Source organism: Haemaphysalis longicornis, unplaced genomic scaffold (assembly GCF_048455015.1).
Source record: "Haemaphysalis longicornis isolate Haplotype H1 unplaced genomic scaffold, Haemaphysalis longicornis Haplotype H1 scaffold_6, whole genome shotgun sequence".
Taxonomy (NCBI): Eukaryota; Metazoa; Arthropoda; class Arachnida; order Ixodida; family Ixodidae; genus Haemaphysalis; species Haemaphysalis longicornis.
The window spans coordinates 32,658,525-32,679,659 of NW_027526407.1; the positions used below are offsets into that span (position 1 = coordinate 32,658,525).

The window sequence follows — 21,135 nt, forward strand, 5'->3', positions numbered from 1 at the left end:
TTAAACATGATTTACAACATGCTCGGCGGCTACGACGCAATGCGAGATAACGGCAGAGTAGCGCGCGCCGCCGTGCGTTCGCTCATAATGCGATCACTTCCTAAGACGCAGCAGATATGCGCTTTGACCGAGCACACTGCAGTTCGCGCTGCGCACAAATTTCGCATTAGGGAGTATAGTAACCACCAGCCATTTTTTGCCTACGAAAAGTGATGGATGTGTGTGCGTTCACAAGAAAACGTGGCACTGTTTTTTATCCGCGTGCCATTGACAGTCTCGTCTTCCTCCTAAGAAGACGAATCGAGAAGCACCTCATGAGGGAGCGCAACGGCGAGCCATTAAACTACACATTTAACTCATCCGGCACTGTGTGGCATTAGGAGCAGCGTCCCGATTTTTTCCTGTTCTCATTGCACCATTATTATCATAATCGACACCACTACAACGATAACGCTCCTTTTCTCTACTTTAAGACCTAATCATTTCTTCTGCTGCCCGAATTTTGTGTTATCTAGTCGCATTCTGAGTATACCGATTTCTTTTGCCGATTCGCCGCGGTGGAATTTTTGAGTGCCACATTTTTAGGTGTGCTACAATGACGAGCAGTATTTTAATGCAGAGAACACGAAAACTCAGCCGATTTCTATTGAATTAGTTGAAATTTTTACTGAATATTATTTCCATACAGTGCACATGATTCAAGAGAGGGTCAAAACACACTCGGAAGTTAAAAGCTACAGGTAGGACCTTGGTGCAACTAATTGTATTTGCTGTAAGAGTGAAGGAGTTATCACAAAAGATGATTTGAACTTCCCATTTGTTAGTTAAAATAGTCTGAAAACCTAGAGAGGAAATGAATATATCTTTAAAACTAACGGCCAATTATAATACCTGCTGTATCCTATACCCAGTTTATAAGTGTGATGAAAAAAAAAAAAGCAGCGCGAAAGACAAAGACGAAAAAAGAGAGCACATCACCACGCTGAGTTAACCAAAAGTTCAACGATCGTCTCGATCTCATACAAACCACTACCAGCGGGAAGGTATGGTTAACATTAGCAGAAACAAACAAGTAAAAATGATGTCCACTCGCGCATTTAGAAAAAAAAATGTTTTAGCTGAAAAAAGTACGGCTCGTGCAGTGACACAACTGTCACGAAGCTTTGCTATAGTGTGAGCTTGGATGATTTCCCGTCGACTGAGTTTCCCGCTTGTGATGAGATTTCTCTCTTGCGACAACTGTGACAGTGCACAATGTGTACTTTATTGTCGAAGGAGATTGCTTTTTTTTAATAGACACATAATGTTTGTTTGTTTCTTGTATCGTTTATTATATCTCCTTGCTCGGAGTAGCATATGCGACCGAAACGAACAATACATTTTCATTTGTGGTCAGAGCTATGGTGCATTCCCTTATTTCGTATTTGCCTTTTGAGGTGCTAATGTTTTTCCATTCTCTACCAACTCATCCAAGCTTCCACTTCAGTCCACTTTTGATTGTAAAATAATGGCTCACATGTGTCCGACTTCATGTGCCATGATGCGCACTCCTTTGAAGGTGCCGCCCTTGTCCTCGCCAAGCGCCACTTTGTAGCTCCCGCAAGCAGAAGCCACGTACGCCAGGCCTGAATGTAAATTCACAAATTCAAATCAATCCCTAACCTGGGAATGGTTAACAGTGACTGGTGTCTACAAACGTTATTTATACTGAACACAAATTACATACAAAGTAAAGACCCTATGAGACAAAGCGTGCTTTTGATATTCGCTCCTCGCAGCACTAAACACCCATGCCATACATGTCCTGTCCTTAGGAAAGTATTTTAGCACAGTATATGCACTGTTCCGGGCGTGGGGACCATTTACTCATAATTATACCAGCTTTACCAACTCTTTTAAAAACAGGGGAAGCGGCTCTCATAAGCTGTGGTCTTTGGCGTTTTTGGAGTTGATGCCCTGCCTCTTGGGAGTTGGTAGAAATGGTCACATGTTGGAGTTAAGCTGTGGCTGCACGGGCTAAGGCTGTTTCTTCGGCTCGAAGAGATTAAAGGATTCAGATCATTTCTGCCTGAAGGATTTCTTTTTTTCAAGTACGGGCGAAAAAAGAAGCGGCATCTGTTATAAAACGCATATTTCTGAGGAAAAATACTGGAAAGCTTGTCGGCAGCGGAACCCAAAAGCTTATACAAAGGAAAATTCTATTCCCACATTCAAGAATTCCACCTTAAGAATGGAACACAATGTGCGCCGGCATAGTTAAACGAAAGACAAAGCGATTTACGTTTATTTAACTGCAGGGGAAGGCTAATTATTTGGGAGCCAAATCACGCAAATGTCTTCTCGCACGGTGAGGAAAGTTTGGAAAGTTTTCTACGTTGTGCTTCAGATGTTTGCCCGTTTCCTGACTTACCCATTAAGGATCTTTCCATGTAATATCCTTTGTACGTTATCATATCCAGCCTTGTAACCAAGAAAAAAAGCAGTCAATGATCAGCCATGAAGTATTGCGGTCATCATCAACATCATCATCATCATCAGCAGCAGCAGCAGCAGAAACCTATTTAGACTAGTGCAGGACAAAGGCCTCTCCCAGTGACCCCCAACCCCTCCCTATCTTGAGCTTCCCGAGTCCAACCTTTGCTTCAGAATTTTCTTATTCCGTCCCTCCATCGAGTTAATGGCCTCTGCCTTTTTCTATACCCGTCTGTATACCCGACAACCGCTGGACACTGGTGGTCCAGCGGTTGTCATTTCTTCTCACTACTTGTCCTGCCAAGGTACAGTTCCTTCTCTTAATTTGGACTATATCTATTATTCGAGTTTGTTCCCTGATCCATAACGCTTGTTTCCGGTCTCTGAGCGTTACTTCTATCATCAACTTAAAAATGCTTGATGGGTTTCCAAAGCGGCATTTTTGACTGCGCGTTTCACTTCTAAGGACGCGCACACAACCAGTTGCCGTTTTATGTATGCACGGATTGGTAGTGGAGCGAGGTGAGGCGTGCACACGAAGCTATAGGCTGCATGCTCTCACTGATGGCATGTCCGCTGTGCTGGCGGGAGAGTTAAACGTGGACGTCAAACGGTCCAATGCGACCTGTTCGGTGTTTTCAGTGGTCGAGCGGATTGGGTTGGTGTGTTACACAGACAGTGAGATGCCCACGACGGGGGAGGGAAAGAGACAGCTACATGTTTGTCTGCTAGAAACACTGAGTCAACGTGTTTTATTTCGGACACCCCGTGGACTGCGTCCAGCTTCGCAAGTCATCCTTCTTCACCGAGTGGAATGTCACTAATTTTTTCTTTTATTTTGTTTATTAAGGCGACAAGTTTCGGTCCACATGTCATCACAGGCAGCACGCATTGCTTGTATATATTATTCTCGGTGACAAAGATAGCTTACATTTTATTACTTGGAGGTGTTTGCCGAGTGCCCACCATCCCTTACGTATTCTGTGCCAGGTTTTTTTTTTGTTGGTTAGCTCAGCATTAGCTACCTGTCCAAGGTAGGTATACTTTTCTGCTTGTTCTAGTGCTGAGTTACTTAGGCTTAAAGGAGCCATGAAGAGAAAACAAAAGTTTGTTTTATTCGAAAGATTAGGTGTTTCATAGTACCCCAAGCGCTTTCCCGGAAGTAAATGATGCTTTATTCACTGAGAAATAAGGCAATTTAAGCTAAAATTTTAAATCTCCCGCTAAAATTGCACATTTCGTCACGTGAACAATGGCGTCATACGAGCCGGTCCATGAAACAGATACTTAGTATGTCGACTCCATTTAGCACCCACACGCCGGAGTCAGACAGCAACCGGAAATCGTGCCGAAACCGAGACGGCGGCCATTTTAAAAATACTAGTAAAACCTAGTGCACCCGCAGCCCTAGTCATGGAATCGCCTGATCCGGAGAACAAAACTCTCGCCGAGGAGCTTGGGCTTGCATTTAACAACCTCACACCACTTGAACGCTCAATGCTTCTAAGTGCACGAGCGTCAGGAGTTGTGGGATACGCGGTGGACGGGAAAGCGACCATTCCGCGATAGCCACAACAGACGAATGCCCTGCCGTCGGCACCGCTGCCTCGTCAGCCCCGTCGCGACGGACGAATACAGACTGGTACGTATGTGCCGTATTTTTATTACGGTTAATAATAGTTAAATTTCAGTAGCAGTATCGCTTATGCCTGTTGGCCGGTGTCGTGTATGGAAAGCCGTTCGCGCGAGCTCTCTGCTCCGACCAGAAAGATACGAGCGTCAATGCACGGTGTGTACGGAATTTTTTCCCCCAAGGTCAGAGCGCTTTGACGGCGATTTGACGAAGTCGGGGAAGAGCGCCAGCATGTCCCAGGAGTGAGCTCACGTAAGGGTCCCTGCCGTAATCACTTCGTCGGAAATGAAGCGAGCACACTCGTACTTCCTTTAGCTCCCTTTCTCCTCCGTTTGCAAAGTTCACAAAACGTAGCCACTTGCTTCGCCGAGGTTCGTCGTTGGGCACCACATGAAAGGAGATCTCTTCACCGGCGGGGATGTCGCACACCCTCGACGATTTGCCCGTACTACATGGGCATTTCAAAACGCAGCGACGAAATTTCATTTTAAAGTACTCGAACAAACTGAAGTTTTCAGTGGTTGTAAACTGGAAACGAGCTCGTAACGACAGCAGCAAGCCAACACCATTCGAAACTTCTGCGACGACTGGCACTATCTCATCGCTTCTTGCTTTTCCTTACTCCCCTCGTTTCTATTTTTACCTTTGCTGGTTGGCGATATGACGGCCAACCTCCTGTCAAGGGATTAAGATACCAAGCAAGGTCGCGGCTGTACGTGCTGGAACAGTTCGTTGGCCCGTAAGAGCCTCGAACCCGAAAATTCGTCTGCGCGACGGCGAGGTGTCGAGCTCGGCCGGCGGGAGTTTCGTACGCATTGGCGCACACGCTTGCGTGTTCGTTCGGAACTTCAACCGTTTACTCCACCATTCTTTGTCATAAAAAGAATCTGCAGTATGTTTCACGGGCATATAGCTCACTATGCAAACTGTAAGCCCTGCCTAACATGCGTTTGCTTTTGCCGGCCTCCGCCAATCGCAGAGCATTCTCGAGTGACATCATAGGTTCTGTTGCGGAAAATGAGCTGGTTGGTCGCATGGTCATTTCCTTTTTTCCTAATTATGTAGCTTATTTGAGCGAAGTTTGCGTTATAAGTGGTGTCGTTATGGTTCTAACGAGGCAATCTTTCGAATGAACCAAACTTGTGTTTACTCTTCATGGCTCCTTTAAAGAGGGTGCATTCAGCATGCTTATTTAGCCATACTTTAGAATTATTCATATTTAGTGTAGTCTGACTGCCAAGCTTTCGAAATGTAGTTCCTCAAGCATTTTTGCAGGTGCTTTGGAGACTCACTGTTCAAGACAGTATAGTCCGCGAACCTCAAATGGCTCAAGTATTTCATGTTTATCCGTAACCTTGCGTTTTCCCAGCCGAGCTTCCGAAATATCTCCTCTTGGCATGCTGTGAACAATTTTTGCGAGATTGTACCTTCCTGTCGTACTCCTTTTGGGATGGGGAAGTATTCGATTTTCGTGTAAAGGATTATTCTGCCCGTACATCTCTTATACATGTCATCTAATAGCCCTATGCCGGTCTCCTGTCTTTTGTGGTCTTTAAATGTTTTCAGCACTGCTGCGGTGCTTACTGAATCAACTGCTCTTTCGTAGTTTATGAATGCCATCTAAAGGGGCCTATTATACTCGGCAGATTTTTCTATTACTTGATTATTAACATGAATTACATCTATTGTAGAGTATCTTTTTCTGAACCCAGCCTGTCCGCGGGTCTGCTGGAAATCTAGGCAGCCGCTTAGGCGGTTAACTATTACTTCGGAAAACCGCTTGCTTACAACTGATAGTAGGCTGATGGGTCTGTTTTCTGGAGGTTTCTGGTTAATCTTGTTAATCAGAATTATGTTAGCGTTTTTTCCTGGCTATGGGCACTTTTACAGTCCTTAAGCATTCAGAAAACAGTGCAGCAAGCTGTCCAGTACAATATATCCTCCTTCTTTTAAAAGATACTTTCTTTAAATGTAATTGCGGTGATCACAATAAATTACAAAGGCCTCAAGAACAATCTCAACAAACAGTCTGAGCTCACCCAGTGATAAAGTAAACCAGGTCGTAGTAAAAGTAGGTACCGTCTCTTGAAACGTAATCTCGCAGGGCGGCCAGGGACTTCAGGCTGTAGATAGCTCCGTAGTCCTCATTGACGCGAAGTAAAAATTCTTCATTGTAGTACTGTTAGAGGCATGGGAACGCGCGGAGGTTAATCAATGGCCCAGAAAACCTCACCAGAAAAAAATGTGCCTTTCCCGCGCTAATATCACAAAAAGAACGTCATGTATGGGTATTATGGATATTATAGTGTCGAATTTTAACGTTTCGCTTCGGTAATAATAAAAATATTATTTTATATCATTGTTAGGAATGTGTAGAGCATTATTCTGTTGCTTTATCCCAGTCCATATAAGCTGTTCTAAGTATTAATTGCCTTACACTGAGCCGTTCTAACCATCACGCAACTACGATTAGCATGCAGCTGCTGTTGTTAATATTACTCAATTAGTCCTACAACTGCGGTTTTGCATGTAAATTAAGCATGCTTGCGTGTTGGGCATTTTTGTGTATGCAAGTTTTACCGTAGAGAGATCACAGGAAGTGTAATTTTTTGGGCTGTTTTTGTGTGCTCATGACATCTGTAACGTAAATCTCGAATAAAGATTGTTTTGATCGGAAGCACAAGAATAACCGACAATGTTTTGTGGAACTGAGCGAAAAGGCCGCACATTAGTACTCATTTTAGAGAGCAAACAGAACTGAGTGACGCCGAGTTTATTCCAATGAGACCTGCCAGGCAGAATCCAGGCGGGAAAGGAGTGTTAATTCTTTTTTCAAACAATTGATAAGAATGTAGAATATGATACCATGTGATCGGCGTATTTACGCACGCACACACACGCGCGCGCACAAACACACCTCTGTCACTTTTTAGTCCTTTGGGCTCCACGCCAGTGCCCTTGCCCAGACACAAGCCGAGAAGCACTACGGTTCGGCTCCCGAAGTGTAGAGGAGACGGTAATGAACATTATGGCGATGCGTCAGGCCATGCGTACGCACAGTCAAACTTTTGCTTTGAGGCAGGCATGTGTCCTAATATGTAACCGAAAAATGCTAGACAATCTGGATCAATGTAAATACTGTTTTTCACTCGCTGGGGTGGCGTGGTTTTGTGTTATTCCGCACAATCCACCAATGAGCACTTGGGTATATCACATTTTTGGCAGCAAAACTTACCCGTGATGGATAAAAGCTTCGTATTTAAGCTTTCCTTCAATCTCATCAGTGCCTACATTATTTCGGCTATAAAGATGAAACTAAATGTGTATGCACTAACTTAGCGTAGTGCCGATCGTTCCCGATTTTCATTATAACTTCGACAAATTTCAAGGCGGAGCTGATTCTTTTATTCTTATTGCTTAATTAAACAGTGTGCAGTAACTAGACTTTCCGCGCGTCACCACGAGACGCACCAATCACACCGAGCCATTACTCGAAAGCGGCGCCATAGCCTGAAATCGGGTGCAGGCGTATAGCGTGAGTACTTCTGTAATAAGCTGTACCTCGGAGACATTTAACATGAAGAAAGCGTTACGTCAGTTACACCAACTGATTTTATTCTTTTCATTTAAATAAATACACTGCCTGGTAATCTAATTGTGAATTTTGCTCCAGAACAAACGCTGAGGCCGAAGTTTGAGTCATCGAAGTCAAGTTTCAGTAATCAGGGAAAAACCAGCATCTATCGAGGTTACTCAATGTAACAACTGTACGAAATATCAATGCACTTTCCCCTTCAATGAACGTCTTCAACTTGCCCTTTCCAGGCAGGTGCCCACGCTGTGCTCAAAAAACAGGAAAGTTTTCAACTTACCGTTCTGACTTCAACACCACGCAGCTTGAGCTTTACCTCAGGGTCTGAGACAGTTCTGTACCGCAAGTTGATCTGTTTTGAAACAAAACGAATGCATGTGCTACATTTAGGGGTGTGCTTGCTTTCGAAAAAAAAAACTCTAAAAGGACACGAAGGACACTGAGCTTATAGTCAGCAAAAAACGCCATTGCGCACTGATAGAGGATAGATTAAGTCTATTGGAAGCATGACATCTTTGTTAGCTCATATCTTTCATCAAGTGTCGCAGAAAACCATATGCTTGCAGGGTAGTATTCGCAACAAACACAACATGGATACGCGTAATTTATTCTGTCGGCCCTGCTACGAAGAAACCGGTTGGAAAAGGGCGTTAACTTTTCCGAAACAGTTTATAAGAATATGTAATGGCTTCAGGCCTTTATGGAGGAAATAAACGAAATGAAATGAAATAATGCGATAACAGTTGGTCGGTTATATCCCTGCACACATGCCCCTGTATCACTGACACTGGAGAGTTGGCTTGAAGGTGTAGTACGGTTAATGCACATCAACTGTTACAACGGCTGAGTGGCATCTTCAATCAGTTTCCGGGCTGAAATACAGGCATTAACTTTTAAAGATGAAGAGTGTTCCGTACAAAATTGTCCGATAGGCATAACCACGGGTACTATTCCCAAGGAGGAAAACAACTTACGGCGTTCATGGTGACGAGGATGTAGAGAAGGAGCCTTCGTAGGGATCTAAACTGCTTGTGGAAGGTGGAGTCGCATATTACGAAAACTTCCGGGTAAATCTTGACGTCCGGGCTTTGAGCTGCATGGATGATAAAAAAAATAAAGTTAACAACTTAGTCTACAGTTTACAGTCTTTAGTCTATACTGCGAGCTTTAAAAAGCATTTTGCGATTGTGAAATTGCGTGCGGAGAAAAACCACGGAGAATGCTTTCGTTACTTCCACATCTTGTAGACTAAACCAAATGCACACACATATTTTAATTAATAGAGGGACCTCGAGCGCCCGCTCCGTTGTAGGCAAGTAATTCCGAAACGAAATTGCAGTTATTTTTCGCTTTTTCGCAAAGGAACATAAATGGGAATAGCATGCGAAGGTATCTATGATTTTACGTAGGCCACTCACGTTCACCTTTTTTTTAACAGGCGCAGTTCGAGCGTGATTGGCCATTTTCTTTTACGTTCATAGCAAAGCCGGTGAAACATATTGACTGCCACACGGCGACGCCAAGCGCTCTGAAGGTACATATCAGCTATTACATTATAATAACAAGTGAAAATGATGAAGCCTCAGTGTCGCCCTTCGCGGAAATAGCACCAACACTGACGGCAAAATGAGTCTCTTCATAAGAGGACGAAACCAGCGGGGTCGTCAGAGGTGACAGGGTCTTGTGTTGAAGGTCAACACTTCTCTGCTTTCTATTCCGAATCCATCTTGTTGTGCAAAGCCTGCAAACTCCGACCATTTTCAGCGCGCTCCGCACTTCGAGAAAGAATCGAGGTAGCTCATACCTAAACATTTTTTTGCTATGGGAACAAAGGCTGCAGCACAACCAAATTCAACGCTTTCATCCTTTAATATTACGTAATAATATGCGCCCGAAAGTGTGCCGAGTAATGTCCTTTTCCTCACACCACTTCGTGTCATCCAAATTTCTTGTTACGAATATTTTTCTTCGTGCTCGCATTTTATTGGGTGATTTACTCTAGTTTTCCGCTTTGTTGAAGCTTATTCGAAGACGTCGCTAAGTTTTATGCCATAAATCCTGACCACTGTTTAGCGAAATACCAACTGCAACTAACGTTCTCAACCCTTGACTACGCTTGCTTCTTGCTTTGTATAAATGTCAATGGATTTTATAGAAGTTGTGCTGTGTGCTACGAGTCCTAGAATTGCACGTCGGGGTAACTGACTCCCCAGAACACTTCGTTGCAACTAGCCTTCGGCGTAATGAACCTCTAGCAAGACGTTACGGGGTACTGACGGAAAAATTGAATGTGCTCGCACTGTTTACAATACAAAGTCAAGTGCGAACGTGTAGCCTACATCCTTCGTGTTCTTCAAAATAGCCCACAGAACGTTAGCCGCGGTCATCTACCTTGACCGTGTTGGTTCTTAAGAGCCGTCTACTAAAATGTGACTCAGCTGATGTTGGTATTGTCCTGTTCATTATTTATGTATAACGCCCCCATCTCCAGGGCCGGGTACAGAAGGAGTGGTTATACAAATGCAAAGAGACCAGCAATACTAAATCACGAAATCCATGGCTGCATGCTGTATTTTTAAATCGTACTGCGCATGAAGACCTCCATGAAGCAAAAACAAGAAAAAGTTGAGGGTCACTTCTTGTGCAATCGGAGCAGCGCATAACAGTTCGAAAGGTAAATGCTATTTGACTGTCCCATTTAATGCAGGTCAGGCTTCAGAGATGCCCACCACAGGTTCAAGCGAGCCAAACCGAAAGGCGCGGCGCGCCCTCGGCACATGTGAACAGTCACTCCGAAAGGACGATATAGGACTAAGGAACTGCGTTTAATGTGTGGGACGCCACAATGCAACATTTCTAGTGAAACACACCTAGTCTTGGGGGAGGAGCGGGGTTACCTGCCGGCCGTACGCGGCAAGCCACAGATCCCAATGGCGTGGCGAAGGGAACCAACAGCTGTCCTTCTGACGGTGCAAGCCCCCGAATTGCTGAGGGTGGTCCCCATGGGCGGTGGCAGGGCGTGAAAAAGGAGCACTTGCCACCCCCTCCCCCGAAACCACTCCAGGATTTGCACCTCCCCCACGCGCTCTCCCTCTCCTCTCGCGATACAATGAGCACGAGCGTCCGGGTAATGAGTTTGCACCCCTCAAGATAAAATCCTGCCGACGTCCATGGTGGTCACTGGGCGGCTCCGGCGCGAAGCCCAAAGAGTGGCCACGCTATGAATAACTATACTCAAATCCATCATCAGAAAAGCGGCCGCCGCTGCCGGGAATCGAACCCGCGTCCTCGTGCTCAGTAGTACAACGCCTTAGCCACTGAGTCACCACGGCGGGTAACTTTTCAAGACTTGCAGGGACGAAAATTTCACAATGGCGACTTTGCTACTATCTGGCTCCTTTGAGAATTGCTGATTTTGTGCATTTCCGCACCGCTCCGAAGCCTCACTTTCCCCCAAAAAAGACCTTATATGACATTCAGTGCATTTTAGCCGTTGAGACAAACTGAACAAACAGAACAGAACAAACTTTTACGCAGATGACGGTGTTCTGGCAAAGACGAGAATAGGTCTCAACAAATCGGTCACTCAAATCGGGCGCTACTTACTGGCACAAATCGAAGTTTGCCTTGTCCCTGTTCATATGGCGCACGTGATGTCGTATGAGTAGCGTCAAAGCCTTCATACAGAGCAATCGGTTTAAAGTGTAATGCTTCAGTAGTTTGTGGGAGCTTGAGGTCTTATGGAAGTGTGTATGGCAATGGTAATTGGCACGGGAATATAAAGGTGCAGCGAAAGTGGTAAAACATAGTGTGCAGGGAACACCCTTTCTATCATTAAACTTCTTCGAATACTTTACCTAAATCTGCATATTTTAAATTCTTTGCAGACAGTAGCAAAAATCTGTTATGATCCCAATAGAACAAAATATATAATACAGTTTTTTTCTCTCGGAATTTCTTCCTTTTCTCCGCGAAGGTAATCGAAAGCTTCTTAGTGCAGCACCTTGCTGAGACAGGCCACTTTTCTGGCTCCTTTTCAAGCATTCACTTTAAGGTGGTGACTTTCGCGGCTACTTTTGGTGATTTCCCGGCGATTTCTTTCTGAGGAACTGGCAATCCTGCCTGCATCGTACCCGAGTCGGGCGCTCCAGCCGTATCTTTCGGGCTACCCCACGGCGCGCGCGTCCTCACGAGCGAGTCCGCCCCGCGGGGCACCAGCGTCACTCCCCACGTGACCCACAGACCGCCTCGCATTGGTCGCCCGTAACCCTAACAGAGGGGCGCAAGAAGTAACCCTTGCCTTGTTAAGAGGAGCCCCTTAAGCTATGTGGGCGGGCGAAATGGGAGCAGTCCACGTTTACATCCCAACATGGCCGCAACGCTGTAGTCGGAAAGAAAAATTGCTCGCAATATGGCATTTTCCTGAAAGACCGAATATGTCACTATAGCAACTACGCTCGTGCCGCTGATGTCATTGAAACGCTGAAGTCTCACGTAGCAGCCATAAGGCAGCCTCACGGCACTGTTTATTACTGACAGGCGTGGCTCGGCGCATTTTTCTGGGTTTTCGCCTTTTATGGGGCCTCTTAACTAGATCTGTTATTCAATTTAGTTTTCGGTTTAACTTGCCAAGTTAGTAAACTGCGTAACTTGTTAAAATGATGGAGTTCTAACACATTTTAAAAATCATTGGCTGTAAGAACTGCTTCGACGAATACAGCCTTAATAAGCAAACACGCATACGATCACCATTGTCGTGAATAGCCGAGCTGGGACGATTTTAAAATCTGGCGGCTATTTCGTGGAAAGTCATTGTAAGGAATTGTTCACTCTTTAGGTTGACGTACAAAAAACTGTGGTTGATTCCTCTTTCACAAGAATCAGTAAAACACGAAAGTGAAACGTGCAGCGAGATCTGCAGCTGAGCATGATTTCCGGGTAGGCGGCTGTCTTGTGGGTGTGCTTGGCGAGCGACGTCCTGCTGACGGGTGGCTTCGGCAAAGGTGTACTGGCGTCATTTACGTGACCGATATGACGTCAGTGTAATCTTGAGGTATGGCGGCATAAAACACTTTCGTGTAAAAATATAAAACCCGAAAACGAACAACCCCAAGTATAACGTACTGATGATGATTTCTATTGGTTTCCCCTTTGTATCGGGGTGATGACATGTCATCTTACCAAAAAAGACTAATATACCTATGTTTTACACTTTTGGTTCAATACTAGCGCTGCTTAGGGCAGTCACAAAAAGCTTATTAGGCACAAAATACTTTTTTTTTTCTGTTACAAGTGGTAACTGTCCTAAGCAATATTCCCCTCTCTGCTTTTCGTCCACCAGCATTCTAATCATCTTTTCGTCCCCTCGACAGCCTTGAAGTTAACTTCCTCTGTGATACCCTTAAATCCTAGGGCTTCTGACAGCCCAATATTCCCTTCATGTAGATTTGGATGGATACCCTCACATTCTAGCACGATGTGCCGCATAGTTTCTGTTTCTTTTCCGCAGACCACGCATACCCCATCATTTTGTGAATACTTCCCCACAAAACTCTTAGTTCGCAGGCAACCTGCTCTAGCCTCAAAAAGCAAAGCACTGCCCTGGGAATCATCGTAGAAATTTTCCTTTCTGATGTTCATCTTCTCAGCCCTGTACATCTCTAACGACGTTTTGGCTTCCATTTTTTCCCTCCATTTATTCGTTTCAATCTGCCTTGCCTCTTTTTTGGTTACCTTGGCTGTTTTGGATTCCCCACTGTTCTTTCCGTATTTCATCGTTAGCCTTCTAGTCTTTCTTAACCACTGCGTGTCCACGCTTTTCAAGTATAGGTACCTAAAAACCTTAGCTGCCCACCTTCGTTGATCCATTGCCCTCAACCTCATCTCAAGGCATATTTTACTCTGAGCTTCTCTAACTTCAAACGACGCCCAGCCCATATCTCCCTGAACTGCTTCGTTAGTTGTTTTTCCATGCGCGCCTAAGGCCAGACGTCCTACCGTTCTCTGGTTTACTTCAAGGCGTGATAGAACGTCTGATTTTAAGCAGAGTACAGCATTCGCAAACGTGAGACCCGGAACCATTACTCCTTTCCACATTCCTCTCTTTGGTACTAAAGGTTGCTTCCCCGCAAGAAGACCCTGTGTGCAGGGCTGCACCCTTTACAGGCCACTTGCTTGGTTGCACTGGCGTCACTTCCGTGACGCATATAACGTCAGAGAAATCTTTGTGTATCCGGGAATAAAACACGTTCGTGTTAAAATAGTGTTTTTAATGAAACATTTCTTCTATTCTGTCCGCACGCTATATAACAATGTGTATCGAATCACAAACTGACTTTCGAAGAAAATTTCCGTGGTATAACAGCATCCATGGTTAAATGTTCTCACCCATAACTTCTTTCAATGACCATTTGTAAACATTGAACAATGCGGTCATTTTGAGCGAGGTGTAAAAGAATAAAACATTATATTACTTACTACGTGGATCCTGGCGAGCCGACAACGTGATGTTTCTTTCTGTAGGAACAGCGCCTGTAAATCATGACACCGAGATGGTTACTTGGTGACAAAGAAAAAAGTTGGACCATTATCAAATAAATGTTGTATTTTCTTCCGGGGGAGGAAACATACGTAACAACTTATCTTACCATATCGCAAGGGATCATCGTGGTTGCCCTCTTCAATCACCTCCATCACGTGAGGAATAGGTCCATTGAGAGCTCGCTGACTTGACTTCAGGGGTTTTATTCTTAGGTTGGGGCCCAATAGGCCTTCCTGCAGCACGACAGAGAGTTTTAATTCCACGAAAGTGTGCGGAATGACTACAGCGGCACAAGGTTTCAACAGGTTTGCTTGTGCATGATTCACGCTAACGTGGAAGTCTACCCAAATGATGTGCGCATTTCTTCACGCCATAAGATGTAGGCCATAACTTGTCGACAAAACCACCAAACTAGTAGACTGAAACACAAGTCCCCGAATGAAATCTACGCATTGTTTCCGACAATCTCCATTAAAAATAGTAATTATAGAATCTTCTGAAGCGTTGGTACACAGCTCCATCGCCATCGACAGCCATTGGCCTGTGGCTGCGAACCATCTTTACAAACTGAGGCCAGTCTCCCTTGATTGGCATCATCATCATCAGGGATCGCGCTTCACGAGCGCCCGCATAGCTTCTTCCTCTTCACCTTTCCGTTCGACGTTCCATTAAATGTAGACCTTTACGGCCGCTCTTCTCCTATCTTGAAGCTCTAGTCTCGTCCTTGGGGGTCGACGGATGCCACAGTAATGATTATTTCGAATGCTTTAGAAAGTGGCCACGTAGACAAAATATGGGGGATGGGGAAAAAGAGGGCACGCGCTTGACGTCCTTCGAGTAATAATCTTGCTCCCACACCCCTTGGTGAAATCACGCACACACCAAACGATCAGCGTAAGGGGAAACCAAAGTCAAAATACTAAATATTTGTAAGTAAAACGTTTTGACTGATTTTTAACAAAAATCCGTCAAGTACCCCTCAGTAGGTTATTTTGGTGGGCCAACCTAATGGCCGCCCAAACCAAGTATGCTATCAATCTCACGCAGACGGATGCTTTTTGTATAAGCAATACTCTTCTTACTTTCTAGTGGCATCTGAGCAATGCACTGCGCCATTGTTAGGTATTTTTATTCCCACTGGCGTAATCAACATTCATTGAAAGCTAGAAAACTACGTGAATGAACAAAAGCAGCCAAGGAAGAAATGGCCCGAAACCGGAAAGTGTTCGCTCTAAATTAGAGTGGGATATCGACGTAGCGTGATCACCTTATTCTTTGAAGGCAGAAGCGGCCAGCCCTCTCACGAGTTTTCTGAATGAGTATAAAAGCCGCCGAAGCAATCTTTTAAAAAGCCGAGCCAACCACAATGCCACGCAACTCACGTACTCTCAAGACATTGAGCATGTTGCACGCGACCAACGCGAACACACTCTAATCATCGGTCATACGCCAGTAACAGAAGCAATGGCGGCGTCTTTTTGAGGCATTGTTCTCGGTCTTCTGTATTCGATTTCGATAAAATCAGCTTGAGAATATATTGAAGTGGACCATTTTGACTAAGAAGATGCATTAAATGTCGACCATGTTTATTTTGTAATGTAAACACTGGTATAAGTTGAACCTGTGTTAGGTTCGATTTCGATAAAATCAGCTTGAGAAGATATTAAAGTGGACCATTTCGACTAAGAAGATGCATTAAATGTCGACCATGTTTTTTTTGTAATGTAAACACTGGTATAAGTTGAACCTGTGTTAGGTTTTCTTTTACGGGGAATGCAGTTAAACTTATTCACAAGTTAATCAGTAAATGACGAAGTCTTCAACCTTCCTTCGTTCGAAATATTAGCCTGGATTCTTCACTACTGTCACATTTTCTAAAATTAGGAAGTATTTCGTAAAAAAAAACAATGAAAAGTTTAGCTTCCACTTGACCCAGATCAACGTAAGCTTGTATTTCAATTATGATCCCTACGGCCAGTGCTAGCAGTCAGTACAATTGCGCCTACTCTTTCGTCATTACGGCCACAACTACAACCAGTACTACAACTACTACACGTGCTATTGCTATCGCTTTTATTACTAGTTTTGCTGCTACTACTACTGTTATAACCTTCGCTGCAACAACTAATATTACAGACGTGCTACTACTACTACTACTGCTACTACTGCTGCCGCCACTAAAGCAACAGCATTACGACCACTATACCACCAGTGCTAGTGCATCTACAGCTGCGACCTTTACTATGACATCCTATGCACGTGAACTTGCCACGGAAGAACGTACCCTTGGCAGCATGTTTCGACGATAGCTTTAAGCCAGTGCGGTGCTGTTTTCTTCAAGAGTAGCAATTCTTCTGAGATTCCTAACGAACTGCACCCGCACAGTTTGGTTAGGTTCACTTTAAAGTGGTCGTGCGAGAACCTTACACCATCCTAAGGGGACCCTAACTTTGGGTTTTTTACCACTTAATCGGCTGTAGCAAGTCTGCCCCTTGTAGCGTACGTGTGCTGCGAACTTTCCTGTCAACCATTTTTGTGACAGTAGAAAGCCTGACATTGCGCTATAGCCTAATCAAGAATTTTTTTACACCTGTCCTTTAAAACTCAGTTTGCACACGGCCAGTTGCGGAAAAAGCAAAGATGATCGTTTTCTGGTAACAAAAGAAGAAGGGCAGACACTGTACTTGGGCAAAATCAGTGCCCCTGTTCTCGGCGCATGCAATGTTGTCACGGTTTATTAGCCACTCCACTGAATGCGTCGCCTTATTCGCAACTTCGTATGAAAAAAAAAAACATTGGCGTAAAACCTGCTGACAAGATGAAGATGCTGAACAAGCTCTCATTTTTAGATGTCAGATATGCATCTCCTCTTTTTCGCCTTCCCTCTCTTTCATCCCCTGAATACCCCTTCCCCGGTGACGAGTACCAATCCGGGCTCTAAGCCTAGATAACGTCTCGGCCTTTCCGTTCGCTTTTCTCCTCCTCCACCTCCCCCTCCCTTCAGGCTACGCTTACAATGCGGTAAGCATGCTGATGATTTCGAGTCAACGAGTTAGTATATTTGGTTTTCTGGAAGCAAACTTCTTCAGTACAAGTTGCAGACAAAAGAGCATACGAACCACTCTTAAGGCACCTCCTTCCCGCTCCGAAACTAGCAAAGAAGCAATGGCTTTCTCGTCATGGTACAATTCCTCCTCGAGGACATCGGTATTGAACTGGGAAAGAAACCGTTTTATGGAATAGTTTTAGCAAGTGCGAGGTATATGTTATTGGCAATCACACACAAGTTCACTTCATCGTATTATTTAAAAAAAACCATTTGTACAAAAACGGTTGAGTCAACCTCAATTTAAGTTGAACCGTTTTAGTGAGCCACCAAGCTTCTGCCCCATAGGCGAGTACCGGTAAGATGCAGCTGTCACTTTCCTCGTAAGGGACAATGGTAGGCTGACATTCATTACCTGAGAATGACTGCCGAACGCACTCCAATTATCCTTCTAATTATCTCTGCCTCATGTTGTCTACCTTAATTAGAAGAAATTAGAAGAAGAAATGGGCGTGAGCGGGGCATGTAATGCGAAAGCAAGGTGACCGTTGGTCATTAAGGGTAACAGAGTGGATCCCTAGAGAAGGCAAGCATGGTGCGGGGGCCGCAGAAAGTTAGATGGGAAGATGAGATCAAAAAGTTTGCGGGGATAAGTTGGGCGCAGTTAGTACAGGACCGGGGTTATTGGAGATCTAATGGAAAGGCCTTTTCCCTGCAGTGGGCTGCCGTTGATTCTGGGCATGGAGGCTCAGTTAGCCACACTGAGAGCACCCCAGCGACGGTGGGCGGCAGGTGGGCGGCGCGTTTTTAAAATTTTCAAAATAATGTTTAGAAATACATATGCAATTTAACATTGTACAAATACTTGTATTGAAAGGTTTTCAATACTTAAATAAACGTTTCAGCAGTTACAGTAGCTGCTAGGTTTGCAGGCCACGTGATAGGGACACATATTGTAGTGTCAAGTTTCGACACTACGAACCGCCACCCTTCCGATTTCAGGAGGTTTGCTGGCAAATTGAAATTATTTCCCCGAAGTTGGTTAGAAATTGCTTGTGGTTACCGGGCTATATAAAATGCTGGCTTTCATATGAGCTAGAGAACATATACGCGACAAAAATTGGTTGTCTGTTCCTTTAGGGCTACGCTGGCACAGGACGGAGCATCTTGCAGTTGCTGTGCAGAAGCTCCATCTTAGCTTCCGGGTACCAATGACGCTGGTTCGAGTCCGGCTCTTGCTTTTGTATTGTTTATCTTCAGTTTCATTAATAGTTTTTATGGTCTGGGTTAGTTTTTGGTTTTTTAAATGCTTGCTTTCTGTTCTTTAGGTTATGTCATCACATGTTACCTCAGGTTACATCAGGGAGGGCAATGTCATGCCAGACGCGGCCCTTTTTACGAAACACCGGTGGACGTCGCTTTACGGATGTGCTTGTAGTACCGCCAGACGGCACTTCGGCACCACCGTTTATATTTCGGTTTTTCTCATAAGCGTAAAGTCTTGTGCAGACACAAAGATGCTCTCTCTCCTGCACCACTACTAGGGTAACTGCGGTGTTTTTAATGTACAAATAGACTCTATCAAAGCGAAAATTGTGTTCTAGTGCGCAGCACTTAAGCGTCCGCTCCTGCGGTTTCACGGCGCCGCCGTCCTCGTAACCGGGCGAACGAAGGGGACACAAGGGCTGTTTTATGTGCATTTTACTTGTTTTCATCTGGCTGCTTGCTTGTTCGGTCTCTGTTTTGTGTGCATTTTACTTGTTTGCATTTGGCTGCTTGCTTGTTCAGTCTCATTTTTGTGTTGATTTTTGTTAATATTCCCAATGCCACTTGCCGCCTGTTGCACCGGGGGGCTGGGGCTCGTCAAGCCGTTTCTTACGGCTTTTTTCCCGGCTCCCTTTGCGCGAAAGTGATTTGTTTGTTGTTTTTTTTCGCGCAAAAATAAAAATCAAATCAAATCAAAATCAAAATGAGCTACCCTTAAGAGTAACGAGACTGACGCACGGCAGCAGCCATTTTGGTGCCTGACGGCACGGTGGCCAGTTTTATGCATCCTATTGCGGCTGACATTGACGGGCGGAATTGGTACGGGTCCCGCTTCGCAACCACGAGAGCTGTGTTTTACTATTCGAAGATTTAGTCAGCGCGTCGGTGCGATAGGGTCAGGGTCGGTCACGCTAGCGCAGCTTCCTTAGTGGCTCTAGGTTATGCTAGAGCCACTAATTAAGCTACGCTTTTCAAGTGGCTATAGGTCACGCTGGGCCACTGTCGTTCTTTCCCAGCGGGAAGCGATGCAAACCCGCCGGTTGAAACAGCCCTGTATAGAGCAGCATGGTATCGCTACTCTGTCTGGGGGCTTGAAAACTAACTCTCAACGTGTCATACAGGCGCACTGCGCTCCGAAAATCACGACTTATCGAAGAGCGCGCGCGCGGCAACACAGAGACACCAAAATGTCAGCGCCCATGGGTATTCCCAGGGTAAACAAATGTCACGTGACGCGGCTCGACCAATGGCCGCTGTCCGCGGCATACAACAATGACAGAAAAGAGTGGCGATGCTCTGAAACCTGATCTAGTGGTTCTAGGAGACACCAACGGCAACGCGATAGAACGAAAGCGTAGGAGGGAAGTATTGCGAAAGTGGGAGGAGGAGGGTGGTACACCGATACGTCGCCATACATGCTCTCCGGGGGTACGCGCTACCAGATAGCCGAGAGAAGGAAGAGGCCACCGAGGATAGAGCGAGCGGGAAAGCGGAGGATGAAAGTAGGACGAATGGGACGACACATGTTTCCCCCGGCGACGGGCTACAAGACAACGCCAGAGTATATCGCCCGCCTTTGGGCATTCGCTGATGCGGCGATAACTTCGTGAGACGCAGCAGGTACACGCCGTCATCCAAAACCTGCTGCACGCCGTCAGCAGGACAGTGGCATCATCAAACTGTACCGGGTAATTCGGGGGTAGAACGGAGGCTGCTAGCCGGGCTGCTACGCCTGCCTTGACGTGGGCTGTCAGTAGGTAACGCGGAACCCATTTAACCTGAATCTCTTGAGTCGGTGAACATTTAGGGGCTACGACTGACTAAAAGAAGCAAGCGAACTGCTTGAAGGGCATCGGTGCGAATTGCGATGCATACCCCGGGCTGCAAAGCGATTCCGGTTACCGTCAAAAATGCCTATAATCGCAAGAAGTTCCCTCAGAAAAGTAGCAAAGCCTAATATACCCTGCTGTCAAGTGGGTGAAAGAGGCTGTTCTACGCATTAACGGTTACCATTTCGCTTGCGGGTGAAACGAGCGTCTTCCAAAAATGACCAAAGCCGCTGAAATGTCGTTAAACGTTGTTATAGGTTGACGGCAGAAGACACGGATCTGCGCACTTTGGAGTTCGCTCATGACCTCTAATGTGAACATTTTACTTAGATTTACTTTTAGACTTGCCAGATCAACGGCTAAAGTTTACGGCTTTATGCTTCTTTGGAGCGCGAGCAATACTGACGTCAATAAACACACGACGAACGAAGTAGTTGGTTCACCGTCACTGACAGAGGAATATTCTATTCTCTCGATTCCTTTCCACCGGGAAGGTAGCATGCATGCTTAACAGTACGCAGACCGCGCCCATCAAAGGTACTACGCTGTTTTACAAAATGTACGGGCACTATAGAATCCAATTATAAAGCTTGAAGACTGACGGACACAAAAGCATGTTTTTTGGTCCTGCGTTTTGTCATCCTCCTGAATGGGCTTGCGGTGCTGCTGCCATTGTAACGCACCTACGTAAGCGCACATGGCAGGGAAAAATGCAGTGGCTGTGCTGAAGACATCCAAAGTGTGCATCATTGGCTT

The 21,135-nt window shown here is 45.3% G+C and overlaps 1 protein-coding gene across 3 annotated transcripts in view; it reads right to left on the reverse strand.

Moving 5' to 3' along the window:
- LOC144142447 (venom metalloproteinase antarease TserMP_A-like) overlaps window positions 1-21,135 on the reverse strand; it is a 32,377-nt gene that overhangs the window by 8,181 nt on the left and 3,061 nt on the right. For 2 of the 3 annotated variants that reach the window (XM_077673966.1, XM_077673964.1), the window contains exons 3-10: window positions 17,358-17,453; window positions 14,345-14,471; window positions 14,175-14,228; window positions 8,672-8,790; window positions 7,978-8,049; window positions 6,145-6,284; window positions 2,411-2,460; window positions 1,517-1,625 (exon numbers count right to left, since the gene is read on the reverse strand). In XM_077673966.1, coding sequence (XP_077530092.1) covers window positions 1,517-1,625; window positions 2,411-2,460; window positions 6,145-6,284; window positions 7,978-8,049; window positions 8,672-8,790; window positions 14,175-14,228; window positions 14,345-14,471; window positions 17,358-17,453 — 767 coding nt within the window. The remainder of the gene's footprint in view (window positions 1-1,516; window positions 1,626-2,410; window positions 2,461-6,144; window positions 6,285-7,977; window positions 8,050-8,671; window positions 8,791-14,174; window positions 14,229-14,344; window positions 14,472-17,357; window positions 17,454-21,135) is intronic. The other variant, XM_077673965.1, reaches the window with a different exon arrangement.